Source organism: Crinia signifera, chromosome 2 (genome assembly GCF_055691185.1).
Source record: "Crinia signifera chromosome 2, ASM5569118v1, whole genome shotgun sequence".
Taxonomy (NCBI): Eukaryota; Metazoa; Chordata; class Amphibia; order Anura; family Myobatrachidae; genus Crinia; species Crinia signifera.
The window spans coordinates 178,265,417-178,290,994 of record NC_139218.1 but is presented as its reverse complement, the minus strand read 5'-3'; the positions used below and the strand labels follow the sequence as shown (position 1 = coordinate 178,290,994).

Genomic DNA, 25,578 nt, shown 5'->3' with positions numbered 1-25,578 from the left:
GTTGGACACAAATATAAGGTAGAAGAGCAGGGCAGACACAGCAGCTTTACTGGATGGACATAACCAACACTTTAAAAAGTGACCAAATAATACTGGGCCACATGTTGGCAGGACACTGATTGATGGATGGATGGGCCACAAACGCCTGCCCATACCACCTGACACCTGCTGCTGCCATCAGTGGAGGAGGACTCTCATCGATCGAGTTAATAGCGACGGTATGCCGTTCTTTCCCTTTTATATTATGGGGCGGTATCTGCAGCGTGACGCACCCCGGCGCCTCTAGTGACGGGGACAATGAGTCGCGCAGCACCGTCGTTTCATTACGAGACGTCATTGCAACGCGACCTTCGGTCGTGTCATACTGTCGCCCGGCGGCGGTGTAGTTGTGTTGTGGGAGCACAACCCAACAGCATTAACGTTTGGGGAACACGCAAGAAGATCTGTGTACTAATCCTGCACGTACAGTAACCGTGCTTTCCCACCATGTTTAAATAGGCAGTGTAGGCGGCGCTGTGCGCTCTATCAATGCGAGTCTTAACATAGATGAGTGGTTCCAATAATATGGAAGCTGAGTGTGTGCGCGCTTCCATGCATGAATATGTGAGATGTTTGTGCTTCGTGTAACATACAGCCTCCGTGCTCTATATCTGATTATTTTCCTGATACATAGCTGCCAAATGTACCTGTATACTCCGTTCAAACGCTCCATGCAGAGGCCCTCATACCACTCAGTTACACCCACATGTGGAATTACAGCTGAGGGCGTAAGATCCATCAGCAGAATGCTGGCTTTTGTTACGTTTGGATGAAGGTTAAACTTAATGTTTCATGTTTTGTTGTCAAACTTGGATGCGGTGTTGGCAATGCCTGTTGAAGCCATGGCACCTAAAGACATCATGACGAACTCTCATGCCAAGTCCATCTTAAATACGATGAACTCTCTCCGTAAGAGCCAGACATTATGTGATGTGACCCTCCGCGTAAATACTCAAGATTTTCCTGCCCATCGTATTGTGCTGGCTGCTTGCAGTGACTATTTTTGTGCCATGTTTACCAGTGAGGTAAGGGACCTTACAGATATTCACAATTAGGAAGTTTCACAGTAGCATGTAGTCTTTCATATACACACACTTTCCGTAAAATAAGTCCTATATCTTGCAATGCTTTGGAAGAAATTTTAAGAAACATGATTAAATATCTGATGGCAATATTTTTTAGGGTGTGAATTTATGTTTATTAAAACAGCCAATCAAATACAGCCATACGTCTTAATCCTACAGCGAGCGGAATATACTTATTGATTGTAGGACATTATCCTTCAAAAGACAAGCATGCTTACCAGGATCTCTGATGGATGTTCCGTTAAGCTGTTCAATGATTGGTTCTGCTAAAGCTCACTGTAGTTTTTTATATATAGAAATGGCCTTGGCAACCTTTGTGATTGAGGATTCATACCCATGCCCTAATTTGATTAGTTGTTTCAATGTCATCAAATATTATCAAACATTATTATGGATTGCTTAAAATGATCGAAGTCTTGTTTTTCTTATGCTTCTTAGAACATGGAGGTAGAAAAAAGTGTAGTTTACATTAGTTGGTGCGCAATTAAATACACTGTGCAGCTAGGTTCATCATACACCAAAAGTAAACATCCAGTGAAAACCTTAATAGAACAAAAGTGGTACAGAGTGGTATAATGAACAAAGAAGCGCTTAGTGTATAGCCATTTACAGATAATAAAATTATCACTTTATCATTCTGCACGAGTGGCGGACAGCTGCAAGTCGTCGCGGTATCCCTGGTCTCCGAATCCCCTGTTCCGGACGGGTCATTTGGAAGCCACAAGTGTTACCTGCCTTCTATTCCATCCTGTATTGCTGTTATTGCCCCTGTGGAAACCTTTTATGCTGTTTTATACGTCTACAGACTGTAAGTGTGGACTTTTATTTAAAAAATCGTGTATTTAAAGGATAATTTGCACTATTCCTTTTTTCTTGTTTTCCCCCTTGTCGCATGTCCTGCGAGGATATCATTACGGGTTCCACCTACAGAAGCAGTTTGGCTACCTATGGTGATACAATTTTATTATCTGTAAATGGCTATACACTGAGCGCTTCTTTGATCATTATACCACTCTGTACCGCTTCTTTGAACATACCTGGTCAGCAGAATACACATTTTCCTTTCTCAGTCAAACTACTAATTGAAGGATCACAGCTTAGAAGAGACTTCTCTGCAATATTGCAGAATACATTTGGTCCGTGTTAATGCCTTAAGCATGGGTGCCTCTAGCTGAGTAAGCTGCCTAACCACAGATCGCTTGGCACACATTGCTGCACACACATGATGCACCTGCGATGTGTGCTGAGCGATCTGTGCTGATCTTTGTTTTGCTTATGCTTCTCAACAAAACACTGCTATCTAAGCAGTAGAGACTGTGCATGCACTGTCTATCTCTGCAGGTAATGGTGACCCACGGGACCTCGCATCACCATTACTATAGGACAGGCCTTCACAACCACGGTCCTCAAGGCACACCAACAGTGCAGGTTTTAGTGATATCTGGGCTTCAGCACAGATGGTTTAATCAAAACCACTCAGGTACTAATTAAGTCACCTGTGCTCAAGCCTGGATATCCCTAAAAATTGCACTGTTGGTGTGCCTTGAGGACCGTGGTTGGGAATGCCTGCTATAGGGTGTACATACAGAACAAAATATTTGCTTCATTTCTAAGCAATCTTGTCAGATCGCTTAGAAATGGGGCTTAAATCACCCTGAATGTATGCCCCACTAGGGCATGTACTATACAATTAGCTGGCTGGTTGGAATAAAAATAAAATATTGTAATAGAGAGCAAAATAACAAGGTAAAATGGACAAAACCTGTTGTTCATGCAAATTGGTTAAATCACAGATTTAACTGATTTGTATTATTACAGTTCTAGTTCAGTTTCCAAGGTAGCATGTTGAAGTTGAACTCTTTATTTTCTTTCCCATTGGACACCATGCAACAATATTCTGCATTGGATTTTCGAGCTGATAACTTATATTACTTTGCAAAACAACAGTTTGGCAATTAAGCTAAAAACTATGACTGACAGATATCCGTTGGTAATAATTGGTTATTTTGCTGAGATTTAATGAAAGAACAAAAGCTTCTCTCGGCTAATTCCTCCGTCACATTGTGTGCAATAAAACAGTTTCAAGTCTTCAAACTTGTTTCACAGTTCTTTTAAAAGTCGTTTTTCACATACCATCATGTGGCTGATAAGTGGCTAGCTATGTGTAGAGTGGTCAGTGACAGGGAAAAGCTCCAATTAAACGCAACATTTTAGAGTAACCCTCCCCTATTACCACCTGGAAACTATTGCAAGAGGTATGTTATCTGGACCATGCAATTTACTCAAAATAAATTCTCATCCCCTCTGTAATATCCATTTAATTCACTAGAAAAATGTTAGAATCGATCCAAATATCTTCATGTTCTCTGTGATGGGAGCATTAAATGGATGCTTTAGCATAAAAAATTTCAAGGTTGAAATGCAAAGTTGATAACTAGAGGTACTGGTGAGGAAAGACCAGACTCTTTGGTAATACCTATAGTGTCACGGCAGCAGGCCACACTAAGTTTTCAGTGTAGGCTAAGCTACGTTGTCAGTGTAGACCAACGGCTGCATAGCGTAGTTAAGCGTAGTGACTCCGCGGAAACCCTGCGTAGTGTCCCCGTCTGGCAGCTAGTCACCGTACTGTCCCCGGAAGCTGCAGCTCTGTCCCTGGCAAGCCTAGTGAGCACCTTTCACACAGCGCCGGTAACCGCCATATCCTCGGCGGAGAGGGGATCATGCGGGTGGCGGTGGAGAGACGCTCCATCTGTCTGAGACACCGGAGAGTCTCAGACACTTTTGTGTCTCAGTAATTATTGTGGCAGGGTACGGATTTGATTTTATAGAGTGTGGCGAGCAGACGCGGATTACTTGACGTGTTTTCCGCATCCCCTCGTGGGGCTTGCTGCGCTAGCCACACTTTATAACATCAACTCCACGACAACGAGGATAGTGGGGGTATGAACAAGTCGTGAGGACGTGTATTGTGTCCACTCGCGGGGCTGGCGGGAACACAACACTGATACTGACAGGGACGCCTGACTGATTACGCTAACTACGTAAGCTCCGGCTAGCCGCGAATGGGCGTGAACACTACGCTTATACTTACAGGGACGCTGACGGTGTGGACGCTGACGGTGGGAACACTGCGCTGATTCTGGCAGGGACGCTACGCTAACTACGTAACTGCTGCCGTGAAACTACACAAGTACCTAAGTTTAGTTTAGAGTCCGTGTGAAGATTATATTTGTAATGTCTGCTTATCTGCAACATCATTAATACATTTTATCTCCTGATTCAATAAATTCTCTTCTCTTCCCATTTAACCACCCTTAAAATATCAGTTGTCTGAGAAAGGTAAACCATATGTGGATATACAGGGGCTGACGTCATCTACTATGGAGATACTACTTGACTTTGTGTACACAGAGACCGTTCATGTAACAGTGGAGAATGTACAAGAACTTCTGCCAGCTGCTTGTTTACTTCAGCTGAAAGGTGAGCAGAGGATCTCCTCATAAATTACTGACAACTGTCATTAAAATGGCCATCATATCACTTTTTTCATAATTATTTGTAAATTCGACCACCAACATATTCAGCACATCACACATTTTACTTGTAGCAACAACTAGAAAAAAAAACCCTTTCTGGTATGCAATGAGCTTGTCAACATTTATTATGTTGACAACTACTTTGGCAGGGATGGGGAACTATCTGTTTTAGCATGGCCAAATAGCAAAACTGAAGCAGGGATGAGATGTGTAGCTCAACATGAGCTGGAGGGACGAAGATTCCCCATTCCTGTTCTATGAGGACCACAGAAAGCCAGCACAAAGAGAGAACAGTGACATGCTATTTTAATAGTTTCACAAGTGCTGGCGCTACATATGTATACAGGATGGCTAATCATAATGTTAATAACTGGTTTGTTAGCAGTTAATGATGTGAAATATATATATAAAACCACAGTGGTTTTATATATATTTCACATCATTAACTGCTAACAAACCAGTTATTAACATCAGAAAATAGACTGTCTACTAACCAGTCATTGAACTGAGCTAACAAAAGACCCTAACCCGACGGCTATTTTTTTTTCTTCCTCAAGAGTGGTTCATATTTAAACTAACATGACCAGCTTTTAACAAAAATATTTTTGTGCATGCAATACAGTCACAACCGGTTGTGTACATTTTTTCTTAAGTATTTTTATATGTATGTTGTGTGGACTTGTGTTTGATGTGATATATGTTTTTACAGTGAGCAAATAAATTGGCAAAAATATTTATCCCTTATATTGCGCAGTTCCATTGTTCTTTATACTGTTTTTTTGAGTTGTGACCATAAGATATACATAATACACTTCACAAAATGTACATACTGGTAGCACTGAAGCCCAGCTATCCTTTTACCATTCATATCAAGAAGTTGAGCGCTTGGTTAATAACTAACAAACTACCTAAATAGACCTTAGACCACTCTAAATCTAAGCAGCCCCTTCGCTACAATACTCTCTAGTTGAGCGCAGATACCACACCCTATCAATAATTAGCATTTAGTTTTAGTTGATTTCCTTGTGCCAGTGTTCCAGGGTTTGCATAGTGCTTTCCGACAATGTACGTATCCCCTTGCATCTTAATTTTGCTTTCAATGGGTTTTCCTGTTACTTTCCTATATATATTACACTGAAGTGTGTGGAGGGATAGGGATGTTGTGTACTGGGGAAAATATTATTTTCCATATTTATTCTTTGTAGCTTAGATAAATGGCTGCACAAGTTCCTACTGTAACATGTAACCCATGCAGGTGTGAAACAGGCGTGCTGTGACTTCCTGGAGTCTCAACTAGATCCATCTAACTGCTTAGGAATACGGGACTTTGCAGAGACTCATAATTGCTTGGACCTTATGCAGGCTGCTGAAGTTTATAGCCAGAAACATTTTCCAGATGTAGTACAACATGAGGAGTTTATCTTGCTACAGCAGGAGGAGGTGGAGAAGCTAATCAGATGCGATGAGATCCAGGTACAAGAGTAAAAGAAAGCACATACAGTTGTCATGAAGTGATGGCCACTGTGTGTGTGTGTGTGTGTGTGTATGTATTGGCTCTGCTTTAGCAAGTACATGGTGTTCATCTCAATGATTGCAGAGGCTTATGTCACTTTTTGTCATGCAGATAGATTCTGAAGAGCCTGTGTTTGAGGCTGTGTTAAACTGGGTGAAGCACAACAAGCAGCACAGGGAGAAGTCCCTTCCACAGCTTCTTCAGTATGTGCGCATGCCACTGCTCACGCCACGCTACATCACAGATGTTATAGATACAGAGGTACATGGCCCAGGGAATGTATTTTCTGCCTCTTTATCCTTTGTCTTAGATCTGTCATTTGATAGTGTTAAGTTGTATGTTTGTCTCCTTGCAGCCCCTAATCAAATGCAGCTTACAGTGCAGAGATCTGGTAGATGAAGCAAAGAAATTTCACCTTCGTCCAGAGTTAAGGAGTCAGATGCAAGGTCCAAGAACCAGGGTGCGCCTGGGTATGTGTGAGAATGTGCATGTCATATCGGCTGTCTGGAAGGCTATAATAATACTTATACAGAAGCCGTAAGAGTTGCTGAGAAAAATTTCCTGATATGTCATTTTAAAAGTGCAATTCACTAATGACTTATTTAGAATGATGATATTTAGAGTTTCACTCTCCTCTTCCAAGTTGCAAAATGCTATGTGGGAGATCTTTACTTTCTGGTAATTTTGTAATCTGTCAGTTTCTCTTTGTTGATTTTGTTGGGGATTTTGTCTGGTGGGCAAAACCTGTAACTGGATAGCTTCCAACCAGTCAGCTGCTCTTCAATTAAGGATCAGCAACTAAGAAAATGAAAAGTAACAACAATCCTTTATATTAGAAAATGTTTATCTCCTGTACTGCATTGGTTCCAAACATTGCATATCTGATAGTCTGCTGGTACACTGAGAAGAATTGCCATCAAGTATTTAGATTTATTTGTTTTTTAGTACACGCAACATGAGTTTCTTGTTCAAGTTTGCTTGGGCTAAGCTGACTTTTTTTTCACATTCACAGAAGAAGAATTTTTATTCTTCAATTCTTAAGGTTAATTTATTGCAGTTAATAACAAAAAAAGAGTATATCCCTGGTCCTGCGCTCTCAATGGCTGCCACAAGATCACACACAAGGTTATTTGAAAACAAATGGTACAGTTATAAGCAGGGGGTGATATGGATAATATGGCACCAATAGACTGATATATAATACAATAATGAAATGATACGTCCATTGAAATAGCCGACCTTCCATCCTGATGTAGATTCATTTCATAGGGAGCCAGCTGATGGTAAATAACTGGTTTCAAACAGTTCTAACAGCATAACATAGTCACCAGTCTGTCGCCCTGGTGAAGGCACTGGAGTATGGAATGAAGCTGGAACAAAGCTTGTCTCTGGATTCCCCTGGTATGAAAGAGTGTCAACATCACACCCAACGTGTTTCAACCCTCACCCATGGGGTCTTTTTCAAGGCTTGAAAAAGCCCCCGTATCACTCCCTGTTTACAATTTATTGCAATTGTTTTCTATACCTATAGTATGATATTGGACTTGTCTCTCCTCATTTCCATCTGTGCAATCCATTTTCCCAGGAAGGAGATGGTAGCTGACTGTGACTCACATCCATTGGGGTGTGCACTTGTGAGGAGTGCTCAGTACACATTGGCTAATGTAGCATTGGACCTATGTTGTGTGTTTTCAGCACAGGTGTACAATAAAGACTTACTGTACATATGTGACTAAGCAGATTTGGTCACAGCTTACACATAGTATGTGTACAATAACAGTGAGTTCACATAACATGTTTGTGCTAGACCTAGAAATGGATGCACAAGCTATAACTAAGGTATGGAGACTTAGGCGCTTCAAATGATACGGCAGCCCTATAAACACCCATAGTCTATCCCATAGACCCCAATAACTGGATGTGCAATAAAGGTGGTGTTATGAAATGGTACCTTTGACCATATCTCAATGAATCGCAATAATGTTTATATGTGCATCATATAAAAATGAATTCATATCACTGTCGGTGTTCAAGAAATATTTTAACTGGGTGTCTTAAGAATAAAGATGTTCATGTTCCCTATGCGGCTTTTGAGAAAAATATAGATTTCCTTTGTAGTTGGAGCATTTGTCAGAACGATCGGTCTGTGGCATATGTTTGTTTCTATTTATTTTTTTTTTATTTTTTTTAGGAGCGAATGAGGTGCTGCTTGTTATTGGAGGATTTGGTAGCCAGCAATCTCCTATTGATGTGGTGGAGAAATATGATCCCAAAAACCAGGAGTGGAGTTTCCTTCCAGTGAGTTTAGTGGTTCTAATAGTAAACTTTTATTTTTCATACAAACTATCCCAGGACTGTTTAGTGCAAAGATAAATCTTCTGAAATTAGGATGCAGGGCACCAAGCTAACAAATGCTTTGAACAGATTAGAGTGATTATGCCCTGCCTCCATCCTGCAAGATTCATCTTTATATACTGTCAACAGCGCATTTCCTCCCTAAGATTCTAGACCCAAACCCTGCAATCACTACCCTGGTTCCTAGCCACCTCATGGCATAGCCCTTCAGAAGCAGCCTCTGTTCCTTGCCTCCCTGTCGCTGGGTGAGTGGCATAGGGCTAGGTCAGAGGATGTCCTAGGGATGGAATTCTCAAGCATGTTGCTGCTTAAACTCATGGGTCTGTCTCCTGACTAGGGCAGGTACCATGTAGGAACTATTGAGCAATCTAACTTGAACAAAACTGCATTGTAATTCATAGTTTGTGTTTTTTTGTGAAAAGTTGCTTTGGGTATAGAAATGTCCTTTTTTCATCGTGACCTATTATTTAACAGGATTTTTGCGTATTAGTGTATGAAACATAACTTGGGATTTGTACCATAGAGGAGCTAAATGTTAAATTAATTGTGCACCTATTCCACTGCCGTTACGGAGCGGAAAGTGACTGTACAAATAGAATTTTGAACTGTGTGGTAAAAATGCTTAAACCGTTCTATACAACATATCTGAAACCTATATAAACATACGAATTAACTAAACATGTCGTGACATATTGGGGCAGATGTATTAAGCCTTAACAAGAGATAAATGCAAGTGTGATAAGGAGAGATAAACGTCCAGCCAATCACCTGCTAACTGCCATGGTTCAGGCTGTGTTTGAAAAAAGTCAGTAAGGAGCTGATTGGCTGGATGTTTATCTCCTTATCACACTTGAATTTATCTCTTGTTAAGGCTTAATACATCTGCCCCATTATTTGTTATGTCTTACTTAAATTTTTTTGTTTTCAATTGTAAACCGGATTTTTGCAGTTGTATTTTTTTGATTAGTCAAAATTGCCTAGGTTAGCCAAAATCTCCCAGTGTTTCCCCTGCAGCGATGACGATGTGTGGTCCTGCTAAGTCAGGCAATGCAATATTTACTAGATCACAGACTATCATTAGTTAGTCAAAATCGTTTAAGTCAAAATTGCTTGTGCATCTAGCCAAAATTGCTTAGTCAAAATAGTCTATTAGCCAATATCTCACTATGGGGTAGATTTATTAAGCTCGGTGTAGTGATAAACTGTCTGGTTTTTATCACTGGCCAATCAGCTCCTACCTGTGAAGTTACAGGCTTGGTTTGAAACATGACAGGTAGGAGCTGATTGGACGGTGATAAAAATCAGACACTTTATCACTTCACCGAGCTTAATAAATCTACCCCTATATGTACATGGCTTAAGGGAATGCTATAGACCTGGGGTAGCCAACCCTAGTCCTCAAGAGCTACCAACAGTGCATGTTTTGTAGGCCTCCTCACAGAATCACAAGTGAGCTAATTAGCTCCATCTGTGTATCTTTTAAAATGTGTCAGTGATTAATGAGTGCAGCTGTGCAGCAGCTAGGTTGTCTGGAAAATGTGAACTGTTGGTAGCCCTCGAGGGCTAGGGTTGGCTACCACTGCTATAGACCAAAATCTTAACTACAAAGAGAAAAATGGTATCTGGCCACAAGGTCAACATGGATAGAAGGCCTAAAAGAAAGTTGTTGACAGTCATAAATGTCGACATATTTCTAATGTCGATGTTTACCATTTAGGGAGATTATTGAAATGGGCCCATTTTTTCGCCAAGGGAAATAATGGGACTATTTAGTTGCTATTATATTCAGTTATGAGCTATTTTTTTGGCCCATGCTTTTTTTGGAAAAACAAGGCATGGGTTAAAACTGAATAAAAATGGGCAGAAACTCCCACAGTAACACCCTAAAATGTGAGAAAACACGTGTTTGCAGATCCCTTTGTTAGCTTGTAAGTTAAAACCAAGAGTGCTGTGGATTCCTCCTTGAACAGAATCAGGCATTGCTTGACAAAGTGAATTTATTATTGATTTAAAAGTATCTTTTTTTTTTAATTTTACTTCCTTTTTTAAGCCTATAATTTTCTTTTAGTTCTTGTTTTTAAAATTGTGTATGCTATTTTGATCTCCTGAAACTGATTATTTCCACTATTAACACTTTGCTCGAGGAACCACTATTATACATATTTAATGATTTTTTTATTTTAAGCACAGCAGTTGCTCTGTCAACTCTGGAGTATTAACAGTCCAGGCAAGGATATTACAGTGAAAAAGTAAAAGATAAAGAACAGCGCCTCTTCACTACAATGAAATACACACAACCAATGGTAAAAAGTGTTTTTATTAAAATAAATAGCACATAAATACAATTGTACATCAAATATAATAAAATTTATTGATAAAATTGATTGATAAAATTGATTGATAAAATTGATAAAAGTGATGCAGCGCTCCCCAGGCTGCTGGAGGAAACACAATGGTACCGCAGGGTGATGGTACAATGTCCTTGCTTATGATGGTAGGTGGTGCCCAATTTTACCTGGGGATATCCGGATAGAATGAAGGATCAGGGTTATCTGTGGGTTTGGTGAAAAATCTCCACAATGGGGATAGTGACCAGGTTTGTCCAGAAGGTGGAATGGCAGACCTTGAATCTGAGATATAAGTCCAGGAATGAGTGAACACCTGACACGTTTCACTACTGGCTGTAGCTTTACCCTTGGACTACTTGGGATTCAATTTCCGGACCAGTTTACAGTTACCTCCAGCGGTTTAACATCTGAAGACCGCACCACTAGAGAGGACTTGTGTAACCATTCCCTCCTTCCCCATTCATGGACAGTGACCCACCATCCAGTCCGTTGGTAATGTGCATGCACCCCTTCTTTAATTACTGAGCCAGTGTTATACATATTCAGTTCTTCCAGGAGTGAGCATATCAATCAATTTTATTATATTTGATGTACAATTGTATTTATGTGCTATTTATTTTAATAAAAACTTTACTTTTTACCATTGGTTGTGTGTATTTCATTGTAGTGAAAAGGCGCTGTTTATCTTTTTCTTGGTATAACATTATTAGGGTCTGACTACTCCTTAATTGATCAGCAGCCTCTTTTAGAGTATCACCTCCTATATAGGTGCCCTTGTCTTTGTCTCCAGTAGAAAAAGAGCTTGCCGGTATAAGGATATTACAGTATTATTCCTTTAAGAGCATTTCTTACTTGCAATAGTTAACATTTATACTTGCTACAGCTTATAATGTTGTTTGAGAAAAATTTTGTCCCAGAATTGTTTGAGATTTGACATGTATTAGGGTTTTGTACCCCTTTTGAATTGCAGCTCAAACACGGGCTATTGCTGGGTCAGTTATGAGTGGACCTGGGTTGGGGTGCAGTGTGAAACCACCACTGCTCATAACATGGGTCGACCAACCCGGCAATTTGACCCAAGTTATAAGAAGAGTTACACCCGGGTCGCCCTCTGTATAATTAGCGACCCAGGTTTAGTGTGGTTGCTGTGGAGATCCTGGGTCCCATCTGGCTTTGCCGCGTGAAATGGGTAAAGGACTGCACCAGGAATAAATTATTTGTGTACTCCGTCAGGAGTTGTTTTGGGAGCTCTTTCTTTCCCCAAAAGCTGCAGTGTTATTTACCAGCACATACCATTAATGCACAAACTATAAATCCTATGTTAACTCCCTAATAGCGATTGTCTTTTGATTGATCAGCCGACTGTGTCACTTGGCACTGTAGAAAATTAATCTTTACATATATTTGGGAGCACGTTAAATGTGCCCTATGTCCCCCCCACACTGGCTTGATTACAAGTAAAGTCACCCTTTTTGGAAAAGAGAGGTGTTTCCTGTAATTTGCACCATTTGCCCCATTAGTATACAGTACAGGGAAAGTCATGAACCGTGGAACATCTAATTTGTATAACAGCTGACTGTGATAACTTGAGACACCTCATTTATTTACCACATGATTACTATAATAGAATTGTGACGTGTATATCTATATCTCTCTCTTCTCTCTCTCTCTCTCTCTCTCTATCTATCTATATATATATATCTATATATATATATATATATATATATATATAGATATATAGATATATATATATATAAAATCTTAAATCTCTTATGTGTAAAGATTTAAATAAATCTGATGTTTTGTTCTATTGTGCTCTTGGTACTTGTTTAGTTTCACAGCGGCAGCGCGAGACGCTCTAGCTTGAATATTGGCACCTTGCCAAACTGCCAGACTGGCTTAAGCTGCGCTACTAGCGTAGCGACTGTTTGAATTCTGGCAGCTTGCCAGCTGCCTAGCCGCCTTACATGATCAGGTTACTTGGACTACTTGTTTAGTTTCAGGGCGGCAGCTACTTATTTAGTTTGCTGAGTTCTCCGTGGCAGGCCAGCGCTGCTACCCCTAACCTCCTGTCAAGTGAGCGCCTCTCACACAGCGCTTGTGCCCGCATGATATGCCCTCATGTGGAGAGGGCATCATAATGGCGCCGGTGGAGAGGCGCTCCATCTTAGTGTTACGTAGGAGCGTCTCAGACGCTCCAGCGGCGGCAGCCCGACCCCACTCTAGATATTGCCTAGTAACTGTATGAGTGTATGATTTTGCAGGTGTAAATGTGTTCCTGAAATACCCCCAACATCCTCGCCATCCTTAAGTGAGGAGAGCGCACGCGGTATGCGTCCTCCCGACCTTTTTATACCCCCCACTATCCACGTCGGCGAGCGCACGCGGAATACATGTAAGGTTATCTGTGTATCGCTGCGCTCGCCACGCTTCGGCTTGCCACACTATATAAAATCAACTCCACGCTGACGTGGATAGTGGGGATAAGAAAACGTCGGGAGGACGCGTACCGTGTCCCCTCGTGGGGCTCGCCATGCTTCGGGATGGCGTGGATGGTGGAATAAACAAGGTTGACAGCTGTTACGTCAACTACTGTCATTGTGAACTGGTTTAACAGTGTTTTACACACTGTACCCCTATACCCCACTGAATTTTGCGTCTACTGCTTAGACGCAATAGCGTCTAAGCAGTAGACGCAAAATCCAGACGCTGTGTCAGCAGACGCAAAATTCAGATGCATAGTCAGCACTGAGGTGCTGCCGAGTCACTGCGCTGACAGGTCATTGTGGCGCCACAATGACCTGTCAGCGCACAGATGACCGTGTATCATTGCATTGCTGCTGGAGCTACGCTGACACCGCAGCTTAAGGCAGTTTGACAAGATGGCAATATTCAAGCTAGAGCGTCTCGCGCTGCCTCCGTGAAACTAAACAAGTACCGTGCTCTTTTTAGTTATCTCTATAAAATATTCCTCATATTATTTGAAGAGTTTCCAGAAACTCACTGGGAGCTGCACTTAATTAGAGCATTATTTTTAATTATTTTATTTAATAGTGTGTATGTATGTTACGGTTTCAAATTTGGTCCCTAATGGTAAGCCATTATTGGTAATTGTGTACATCCTTCTTCAGCACTGGATCCATGGCAACAATTGGTCAGATGTGTATAAAGACCTTCCGAATCTCATGGAAATAAGGGGGCTTTGAATAATATAATCTACACAAACCATGTTTCCCAAATAGAATCTTTCCTGTTTGCTTATGCAGTGGATGTACAGATGTAGCGGGATTCATCTTTGCAGGGGATGGCGATGGCGACGCCAGCTGCCATCCCCTGCCCCGCGCCATCTGTATGCCAGAAGGTGAAGCGCGCGCACGAGGTGCGTGCGCGTCCCCTTCCGACGGTGCTGCCCTCGGTCGCCTGGTGCCCACGGGTCCCCCCCAGCCTCCTCGAGTGGGAGGCGGACAGTATTGCATCTGCCTCGCTGCCCGGATACTGAGACGCGCGTGCGTGGGGGACTCAGTCAGTTGGAGCGCCGTGTTGCTGGCGGATCGCCAGCAACAGTAAGGCCGGATTCATCTGTATCCCTTCCTATTGTGTTATTTTGGTGCATCCCATTGTAATGGCTGCAGTGGAGTATGAAGCAAATTGTTTCAAGTTCGTAGTACTTGTTTTCCATATACTCCATTGCTAGCTCTTCAGATTATTGCATGATAGGCCAGTTTACACACACACACGTTTTAATGTTCAAAGACCACTTGGAAAATTACTTAAAAGGCCCATACACACTGGATGACTGAGCTGAAAGCCATTCAGTTTACTCATCTGAGCTGCTTTCAGCTTGAACGCTGCCCAGTGTGTACGTGGCAGCAATGAGTGGTGATCGCTGATGCGTGCTTCCGCATCATTGTTGGTCCATCCGCTCATCTGCTGGTATTACCAGCAGATGAGTGGCGACACAGACGGCTTTCCATAGCGTCCTGCTATGGAAAGCCATCCACCCTCGGGAAAATTGCTAAACGGGTGAAAAACGCTCAGTGTGTGCACAGAATGTTTTTCAGTCCAGTGATTTTCCCTATCATCTGTGAACATATACGCTGGGATAAAACCCCCAGTGTTTATGCACCTAAAGGCAAAGGAGAAGAAGAGGTGCTACATTATGTTCCATCTGTTATTGTAATTATACTGTACACCTGTATATGGCTTAAAAGTGAGCTAGCTCATTGTTTGGGCTACTATGGTGTGTTTTAAAAAAAAAAAAAAAAATTTTTGTTCACTGAAAACAATTAACCTAAATTATGAAATTGAGTTTGCTAGTTTGTGGACCAACTAACTGTTGATGGACTGTAAAAATGTATTTAGAATTTTTAAGTTGGCTTGCAAAGTACTATTCTAAAAGGGTCGGTGTAGTCCGTACCTAACATGTTGGTTTGATTAGCAGTTGTGGATAGGCTGAGAAAAACCCCAGGAGAGAATTTATTATGGTAAAGGTACAACCATCCAAGAATACCAGTATGTTGGAGGGTAATGCCCATCTGTACCAGAGCCTTGAAATTTAGTGATGATGATGATGACTATGACCGTGTATGGCTGTGTGTGGTACAAAATTTGTAAAACATACAGCCATACAAATCATCATCACATGTAATCATTATCAATGGCTGCCAGGCTGTGTGTGGTATAGCCATTGATAATTTGACGTCCAAATAAATATTAGTGTCAGTATTTCAAGATGATATAGTGACAGTCTGTGCAATTTTTTTTCCCTAGACTAGAGATGGGTATACCTTGGCAGGAGCCTATACACAGGCAAATAAAATCGGACCCGCAGTGGCAGTACAGACTTTGTGCTGCCGAGATGGTGCAGCAACTGGTCAACTCTACTGAAGAAGAAGGTGGACTTGGAGGCGTCGAGTCCTTGTGCACTGCAGTACTGTAACACACATAGCCAGGCATGCATTTAGAACCTATATATAGATTCTAGATGTAATGAAATGAAATTCCTGGGGGTAATGGACGGGTCGCGACTGCCCATTACCCCCAGAAATTCCATTTTTTAAACCATATTGGGTAATTTACCTGTTTTCTGACCACTGCTTTAGTACTTTTCAACCAGTTTATGTAAAACATTTCATGGAAATGTCATCATTCTTGCTAACGCTATGGCCCAGGGGGGGGTGGGGGGCGACACTACTCACCAAGCTTCAGGTTCGTCCGCTGCGCTTCTGTCCGCTAGCTGGTGACGTCATCTGACAGCGAACAGCAGCCTGGTCACAAGCTGCAGCATATCCCAAATCAAATATGGCCGCCACATATGTGCATGTAATATATGCACATATGTGGCAGACATTTTTGTTTTGGGCTACGCTGTTGTTTGTGACCAGGCTGCGGCCGCTTGCATATATAAGATATATATAGGATGGCGGCAGCCCTGGAAGCACGGTCGGCGGCCCAGCCAGAGGGAAATCTGGACCGGCCCACCGGGAAATGGTCCGGTTTCCCGGTTGGCCAATCTGCCTCTGATGAGCTCACTCCCACAGCCAGCTCTTAAGAGTCACTGGTCACAGGAGCATGCTCATTCGATTATAGAATAAAAATAGAATAGAGGTAAAAAAATATATATATATATATTTATGTGTGTGTGTGTGTATGTATTTTTATTTATATATATATATATATGTATATAATTTACTTGGGCAAGGTGGCACTCAAACACAGTTAGTAAATGGAGGAGCGGTGCAAGGTCCAGACTCAGTTTAACAGCAACACTTATTCCGTTTATAGGAAAAAAAACCAGCACTCACGATTTGGTGAAAATAGAAAACGGTGTATTTCAACAGGTCATAGTAGTTATCAAGCTGGGGACGACAGACAGCTTGATAACTACTATGACCTGTTGAAATACACCGTTTTCTATTTTCACCAAATCGTGAGTGCTGTTTTTTTTTCCTATAAACGGAATAAGTGTTGCTATATATATATATATATATATATATATATATATATATATATATATATATATATATATATATATATATGTGTGTGTGTGTGTATATAGATATATAGATATATATATATATAATTTTAAAGACAGAATTGCTTGCAATTTTCAGCCAAATTCGCGGGTGGCTGATGAAAACGGTGCACTGAGCAATATATTGCTGAGCGATATTAAGCCAAAATTGCTGAGCAACCAAATTGCAATGTGTCTACACACCTTAAGTTTTATTATTTTAGATTCCTTGTGGTTTTGTTTAGTATGACATTTACTGTTTTTCTATTTTTCATATCTAGAGTATTACCCGTAAGCGGCGTTATGTGGCCACAGTATCACTCGGGGACCGTGTCTATGTTATAGGAGGTTATGATGGGCGCTCTCGTCTCAGCTCAGTGGAGTGTTTGGATTACACCTCGGAAGAGGATGGCGTTTGGTACTCGGTGGCTCCCATGAATGTAAGACGAGGGCTGGCAGGAGCCACCACTTTAGGAGGTTAGAACTAGAATGGTTTAAAGGCATTTTTATACATGGTTTATTCCACAAGGTCAGTTACGTATGATGTGCCATTAATGTTTGTTTGGGAATAGTGTTTTGTAGTGGATTTTGATTATTGTTACTATGTTACTTTTGGCTATAATTACATATGTACACATTGGTGATTTTGCACAGTAAAAACTTGTATGCATATCAGATGTCACCAATGATTTCTGCAGATTAGCATGGGACTGATAGCTGTTGGGATTCTTGCAGGGGTGCCTTGGGTTGATAATCTAAGACCAATACAAATTGGACTTGCGGTCATCAATCATAACCTATGTGGAAAAATAGAAGCAAATGCTGTTCCTTACCACATAACTGACGATAAGCATGACATATAAACACAATATACTTAATTTAATATTTATGTATTTCTCAATAAGAAACTTTTGGCCTAGGGGTGCCTTGAAAAAATGTTGGTGCTCTAGGGTGCCCTGATTTAAAAAAAAGTTTGGGAACCACTGGCTGAGTTTAAAATGTGTCATTAAGATGTTTACGTCAAATACATTTATTTTCTTAAAAAGTAGTTATCTGATCATATAAGAGAAAATGTTTTCCATTAACTAATTTAATTTACATTTTCCCCCATTTTTACAGATATGATATATGTCTCTGGTGGATTTGATGGAAGCAGGAGACACACAAGTATGGAACGTTATGATCCGAATATTGACCAGTGGAGCATGTTGGGTGATATGCAAACTGCGCGTGAAGGGGCAGGACTTGTTGTAGCAAATGGCGTTATTTATTGTCTAGGTGAGACGGGTTTGGGACAGCATTAATGAAATACATTATACACACTGCATAACTAGTTTCTGATAACTTATGTAACCTAACTTTCAGGTGGTTATGATGGCTTAAACATTCTAAGTTCTGTGGAACGATATGATCCTCATACTGGTCACTGGAGTCACGTGACACCTATGGCTACAAAACGTTCAGGTACTTGGACACTATATACAAAATAATCATATAAAATACTAAAATCTGAAGAAAAAAAATCTAATTGTAGATACTTAATACTTTTTGTACTGTAAGTACAGGTGCTGGAGTGGCCCTTTTAAATGATCACATCTATGTGGTGGGAGGATTTGATGGCACTGCTCATTTATCTTCTGTTGAAGCCTACAATATTCGTACAGACTCCTGGACTACTATGACCAGCATGACTACACCACGATGCTATGTTGGAGCCACTGTTTTACGTGGAAGATTATATGCCATTGCTGGGTGTGTATGAGGAGCTGTTTGAAGACTCAATGACTGTTTTGGTGTTATTTACCTTTTTATGAGAAGACACCAAGGTGGGAATGTGTGAGGTTCGTAAGATGCGTAAGATTTTGGTAGGGTTTTTTTTTAAACCGGCAATCATTTACACTAAAAAATCAACCTGGTGTTGCAGTGTAAATGACTGCTGCTTTAAAAAAAACAAGCAAATGAAACCCTGGATTGCTCATACTTTCTGATTCTCACACCCTGTTACAATACCCCCCCCCCCCCCCCCCCAAAAAAAAAGGGAAATGATCGCATTTAAGGTTAAACAACAAGCAAATTTTACTTTCACCCTATCAGTGGATGTGAAGATATTGGCCGCAGGATATAACATGTACACTTGAGTGAGAAGGGAGAAGTCCTTGAGTTGAGGGTACAATGTAATTCTAAATTTACTAAGATGGGAGTTCTATTTCAGATGGGATGTTGCTATGGGCAACTAATTAGATTTGATCTATAATCTTCTACAAGGTGCTTAGTAAATGACAAGTCATTGGTTGCCCTTAGTAACATTCCATCTGAAATAGAACTCCCATCTTAGTAAATTTCCTCCTTAGTGAGCTGATGGGCTCACACTCTGCTTTACATATTCGGAACCAGTAGTGGATTATTAAACTTTCTTAAATAACATGGCATTGAATAAAAGTCAACTCCTTTTTCATATAATCTTCTGTAGCCATCTATGCATAAAGGTGCCCATACATGTTACTATTATAGTATCCAATATTGGATACAATATCGCATCTCATCGCATCTCAGTTTTGCGATAAGATGAGATGAGATCTAGTACAAAAAGTATGTGCAGCACATACTTTTTGTACTAGATCTCATCTCATCTAAACTCATCGCAAAACCGAGATGCGATGAGATGCGATATTGTATCCAATATTGGATACTATAATAGTAACGTGTATGGGCACCTTAAGATGGCTTTCATGCCCTTATTAATTCTTCCTTTTTTTTTTTAAATGCTGCAAACTTGGCCCTTGTGTGCATTATGCACAGTCCAAAATGGAAATGTCCATATTGGATATGAACACGTCCTCTGTAGTGCAAAACGAAATACCATGCAGGCTTGAAGTCAGCCAGCCACCGAACTTTTATGAAGATTTGTTTACATAACTATCTTCCGTTCACTACAAGTCGTGTTACAATTAACACTTGAGTACCTCGAGACTTGCATCTTTCTGAGTATCTTCTTTTCATGAAAATACATCTTATTTGCACAGTGGTGAAAATAGAATGCACAAGCAGCTTCTGCTGATTTAAAATGTGACCGCACCTGTATCTGTATATGAAATGCTATGTTAAATGTTTTTTTTTTTTTTAAGGAAAACTGTAGCTTAGCATTTCATATAGAGATGCAGCCTTTGTAGCATACAGTATAGGAATGCAGCATATCGGTTTAATCGGCATAATCTGCTTGTGTATACTATTCCTATAAGTTTGCGAACAAGACACATTTCAACAGAAAGTTACATGGAAAGATGATCAGATGAGCTGTTTAACTATGCAAGGAGGCTAGATGTGTACACAGCTGTAATTCATAAAGGTGCCCATACACGTTACAATTATTGTATACAATATTGTATACAATATCGCATCTCATCGCATATCGGTTTTGCGATGAGATCTAGTACAAAAAGTATGTGCTGCACATCTCATCTGATCTCATCGCAAAACCGATATGCGATGAGATGCGATATTGTATACAATATTGTATACAATAATTGTAACGTGTATGGGCACCTTAAGTGTCATAGTTTAAAGGGATAGTATGGTAAGCCTCTATCTCTGTGGGTCTCTCTCTCTCTCAGCCTAATATAGAGGGGCATGCCCCCACACAGAGCTATGCAGCAGGCGGCCGTCTGTTACGTCTGACAGACGCACGTCCCTGCAGTTATGTGGGTATGCTAAATTGAGTGACATGCTCCTTATAAGGAGTTCTGGTGGGGGTGTACCCATTAAGGGGCCATCGTTGATTGGCCTTTCAGCCATCTCACACAGCTGTTGGTGCTGTGATCAGTGTAAAGACAGATATATATTGGGCTAGTTTGCTCATTTATGTGTGTCAGTCTAGGATGAAGGCTCGTTGACTGTGGTCTTTCATATATCTTTTTGGATATTGTTCCCCAAAATCCTTAAAAAACATTTTTTTGCAATCCAGAACTTATTTGGTAATATGCTGGTCAATTAAAGTGGACTAAATCTATCTTAAAAGGTGTGCTGCCTGGTATAGGTCTGCCTCTGCACTCATACAAAGAAAAGAGGTGCAGCATTCATAAAGCCATTTGATGCACTTACCTCACCAGTAGTACATAAAGTAATGAACCAGCATTCAGGTGAAGTGCAAAAGTTGTATTGAAATTGTATATTTTAATTGTTACATGTAATTTATTTCAATACAACTTTTTTTACTTTTTCCACCACTGGGGAGTTAAATGCTGGGTACCTTCATACAGTAACAATAGCAATCCACAGGAAGCATCAGGCAACAGTCCAAAATGCTGACTATGCTTACAGATGCAGTGCGAGCTGCGTGGCAGGATTTAGCCCCCCTGCCCCTTGCAGCTCGGCTAATGTCTGCTAAAGTTTATTTTTTGCCGAAAATGCTTTTTAATTGCAACGCATTGTGAGGACGCACATGAGGGTTGTGCTGAGTCTATACGGAGCAGAACAGACCTTGCATTTGGAAAAAAATGGCAGCTGCAACATCGTGACTAAATCCTCTAAATCTACATACGAAGTGCTACACACAGATATGCAGGTGTCATTTATCAAATTGATCAGCACAATCCCCATACTAGTTGCGTTGCATTACGACTGCTATACAATTGTTATCCAGTTTTTAGATTCTCACTTGACCTGGCGTGCCAAGAGGGGCTGTTTCACATAATTGCAGCGAAGATGTAAAATGGCATATCTGGATATGTTACGTTGGTACTCTTTACCTAGAACGGCGCCCGCGATTGGCATCGCGGTCATCGGGGGTAAAAAGTCGCGGCCATCGCATTCACTAAAAAAATGGGTGCGACGCGATGCCCGCGATTTCCCATAGGGATCAATGTTAAAAGTGTGATTGGACCCGATTTTAGTGTTAAATGCCTCAATGCCCGCGATTTGTCCATAGGAAACAATGTTAAATGGGCCACAGAGCCCTAATAGTCCCCCTGAAGTCTGAAATGGCCCCCACAATTGTTAACGCCACCCCTAGATCAACGTCAACCCGAAGCGTGGCGAGTGCAGCGAGCCCGCGAGGGGCGGCGGTACGCGTCCTCCGACCTTTTCATACCCCCACTATCCACGTCGGCGTGGAGTTGAGAATAAAATAGTGTGGCGAGCGCAGCGAGCCCGAAACGTGGCGAGCGGACGTGGATACCTGTGAAGCCCGCGAAGGGACGCGTTTACCTGTGAAGGTATCTGCGTCCGCTCGCGGGGCTCTCTGCGCTCGCCACGCTTCGGGCTCGGTGGCTCGCTGCGCTTGCCACACTATTCTCAACTCCACACCGACGTGGATAGTGGGGGTATGAAGAGGTCGGAGGACGCGTACCGCCGCCCCTCGCGGGCTCGCTGCGCTCGCCACGCTTCGGGTTGACGTTGATCGTAGGGTGGCGTTAAAAATTGTGGGGGCCATTTCAGACTTTAGGGGGACTATTTGGGCTCTGTGGCCCATTTAAATTCCTATGTAAAAATCACGGGCATTGAACACTAAAATCGCGTCCAATCACACTTTTAACATTGATCCCTACGAGAAATCGCGGGCATCGCGTCGCACCCGTTTTTTAGTGCATGCGATAGCCGCGATGAGCGCCGTGCTAGGTAAAGAGTACCGTTACGTTTTACATTTATGGTTATGTGGACATTCTGTTCCATCATATTTTCCACTATCATTGCTAATTTACACTGTACATTTGTAATATGTTCCAGTAAAAACATACGAAATCAAATTGAATTTGTTATAGTATTGAAGCATCTATTGTAACATATGTCTGTTGAAGAATTTGTCCCAAATGAGTCCAGATATAAAGTAATCATTTGAGCTTTAATAGCAAGAATATAGAACTGCATTGACTTTCTGTTTGTATTTCAGTTATGATGGCAATTCCCTGCTGAACAGTGTTGAATGCTACGATCCTGTTATTGACAGTTGGGATGTGGTTACATCCATGGCTACCCAACGATGTGATGCTGGAGTCTGTGTCCTACGGGAAAAGTGAGGGCAAAAGCTGTGTTGCTAGGATTCATCCACTCAACACTTCCCTTCTAGCTTCTGTATTCTGCAGGGGCAAATAGGGAACATTTTACCTTTTTGGTTCAAAAAATAAAATGCCTCCCATTGCCTAAGGGCATAGGAACTGTCAAAGGCAGAAGCCATTATAAGCTGTGAAACCGGAGGTGCCTCGAGCAGTTGTGACCACATGAGTTTTGATCTCAAGCCACATTTCAGCATGAGAAGGAGACTGGTGATTACCCATTACCACTGTGCAAGTGTTTTTAGATGGAGCATTGCCGGAGATGTTAATCTTGTGTGGCAAGATTGCAGGATCAAGGCTTGCGCTATTGTGTGTTCACAGTAGTCAAGTGCCTAGAAAGGAAGGCCATGTGATTCATACAGTCTCTGTTTATTGCACAGACTTTTAAGCACTGACCTGCATTTAATAAGATTGTATTGTGAAAATCAAGAATTAAAGAATGAATTGTGTTATACTGTAGCTGATGATGGTGGTACAACCTGTGTGTTATAGTGCCATAGGACATAAATTGAGGTCAGCAGAACCCTTGCTGATCTTTCGTGGTTTTCTTACATTTCAGGAGAAAGTTTGTCCACTTGATATTTCTGTGATAATTACAGAGTGAACAAACTCCTGAGACTGTATTAATAAATGTTTGACAACTTAAAAATATCTGTGTGTGTCTGAATCAATATTTGTGTTATAAACTAGGAGGGTTAAATACATTTAGTATCAGGCCTAAAATTACATTGCTTCATCTACAGCAAATTATTGGCTTTGTTTATTATAAAGGAATATGCCTAGTCAAACTATATTTACTGTTAAAAAATAAACAATTTCTTGCCCAAAATAAACATTGTGTCCCCAGCTGACTAAAGGGTTTACTTATTATGCCTGGAGAGAGAGAAAGTAATCTTTCTGTACTTAATCTCTCTCAGTACAGTACATAGACCCAATAATTTCTTCTTCCTACTTCATTGCAGCCATAACATTGGGTTTGAACCCCTCCTCCTCATCATACAGGTAGGTTTTTTACCCTAGGATCCGCCCACACTAAGTGTATAGCACACTCCACCCTTGTCTTTTTTCCTGTGTCCTCCAAGTAGGCAGGTAGTCAGGTCTCAATTTGTTTTATTTGATTTTCTCTACTCACGGGGAGCTGTGCGCTGGGCAGCAGGGTCTTTGGGTTAGCGGCGCCATTACCCACATGTTTAGTCCTTGCTGGTAGCACAGACTTATTACGGCAGTATGTTCTGGCAGTCCCTGGAGCCGGGTATCAGCCTTAGCGCTGTTAGAATGGGTTCTGCTGGTGTCTGCACATTGTGTGCTGTGGCCAGGACTGGGAACACTATGGAGCTGCGTTCCATGGCGGCGCAGCGTGCATTCCAGGGGGACCTTCCACTGAAGCACTTCTGGTGCGATGGCAAGAGGGTTCAGCGCTGGATGTTGGTGCAGGCCACAGTGTGAAATCTCAAGCGAAGGTATAATGGAGGTTACCTCTGCCACAAAGTCTTCCATAATGCTGCCCAATTAGGTCCTCTGTGAGGATTGGGTTTAGTTTCATTATTTTTTGTTTTACTAGTCAGTCAGTTATAGTATCCTTTGTTTTTTTGGTGTGCTTCCAGGCCCTAAGAAGAAGCTATGCAAGAAGCATTGCTCCAAAGTTTGCCCTTCTTGTGATAAATCTTTTGTTGCCATTGAGGAGGAAAATATTTCCCCAGAGTGTTCTAGAGATGTAACTCCTGGGGCTTATGCAGCTGTGCAGTTGTCAGACTTGATGGATTGGATGAAGAAGACTTTCCTTTCTAAGGAGGAATTTCTTAATAGCAGCAAGAGATCTAGGTTTTAAACGAGCCTTGATTGTGAATGAGATATTTTCCCCTGTGTTCATGTCTGAGGATTAAGGTTCATTGGGGCAGATGTATTAAGCCTTAGCAAGAGATAAATGCAAGGGTGATAAAGAGAGATAAACATCCAGCCAATCACCTGCTAACTACCATGTTACAGGTTGTGTTTGAAAAAAGTCAGTAAGGAGCTGATTGGCTGGAGGGTTATCTCTCTATCACCCTTGCATTTATCTATTGTTAAGGCTTAATACATCTGCCCCTTTGTCTGAGGTGGAGAACTTGTTGAAGATGTTAGATTATTTAACTTGGACCTGATGGAAGCAGTCTTAAAGAAATTATATAAGACCCTTAATTACAAGGAGGCTGTTAAAGATGAGTGATACCCTGTTTGAAAATAGGTAAAAATAGGGCAGATGCTTTCCTATACACAAAGTTTGTTTTACAGAAGGAATGGCTCAATGCGGATAAGCATGGGCAGCTTAAAAGGCCCCCATACACTAGTAAGATTTATCTGACCTGTAAATTGCATCTGATTTCCCCTGAACTTCCCCAGCAGCTTCCCAGGAGGCCTACATACAATTTGACACTTGATGTGCCATTTTTTACATCCAATTTGCGTCGGATAAATCACGTGATTTATCACATGTGATTTATCGCGTGATTCATCAGACGCAAATTGGATGTGCCGTGAGATTTATCTGATGGGATGGCTCTAGGGAGTAGCCTGAACAGTGCTATACCTTGCAGGTATTACTGTTCTGAGAAAATGAGAATGGCGGTATATGTATATATATAGTTTGGGGGGTGTCGGCACTC

The 25,578-nt window shown here is 41.3% G+C and overlaps 1 protein-coding gene across 2 annotated transcripts; it reads left to right on the top strand.

Moving 5' to 3' along the window:
* Positions 1-335: 335 nt before the first annotated feature.
* On the top strand, positions 336-23,587 carry KLHL12 (kelch like family member 12). 2 transcript variants are annotated; one of them, XM_083173229.1, is made up of 11 exons: positions 337-1,064; positions 4,451-4,604; positions 5,916-6,133; positions 6,285-6,434; positions 6,529-6,643; positions 8,365-8,471; positions 17,171-17,366; positions 18,009-18,167; positions 18,255-18,353; positions 18,455-18,641; positions 22,774-23,587. In XM_083173229.1, exons 1-11 carry the CDS (start codon positions 825-827, stop codon positions 22,898-22,900), a joined length of 1,752 nt encoding a protein of 583 aa, XP_083029355.1. In that variant the 5' UTR covers positions 337-824; the 3' UTR covers positions 22,901-23,587. The 2 variants fall into 2 exon arrangements, with proteins under 2 accessions (XP_083029356.1, XP_083029355.1); XM_083173230.1 differs by lacking the exon at positions 18,455-18,641 and having other exon boundaries at positions 336-1,064.
* Positions 23,588-25,578: the final 1,991 nt, after the last annotated feature.

What these genes read in the sequence shown, in the direction of transcription:
- KLHL12 (XM_083173229.1), top strand. Translation starts at nt 825, where the DNA reads ATGTTTCATGTTTTGTTGTCAAACTTGGATGCGGTGTTGGCAATGCCT. An exon ending in GTGCCATGTTTACCAGTGAG is followed by an intron (nt 1,065 to 4,450) that starts GTAAGGGACCTT and finishes TTAAAATATCAG; the next exon opens with TTGTCTGAGAAAGGTAAACC. An exon ending in TCAGATGCGATGAGATCCAG is followed by an intron (nt 6,134 to 6,284) that starts GTACAAGAGTAA and finishes TTTGTCATGCAG; the next exon opens with ATAGATTCTGAAGAGCCTGT.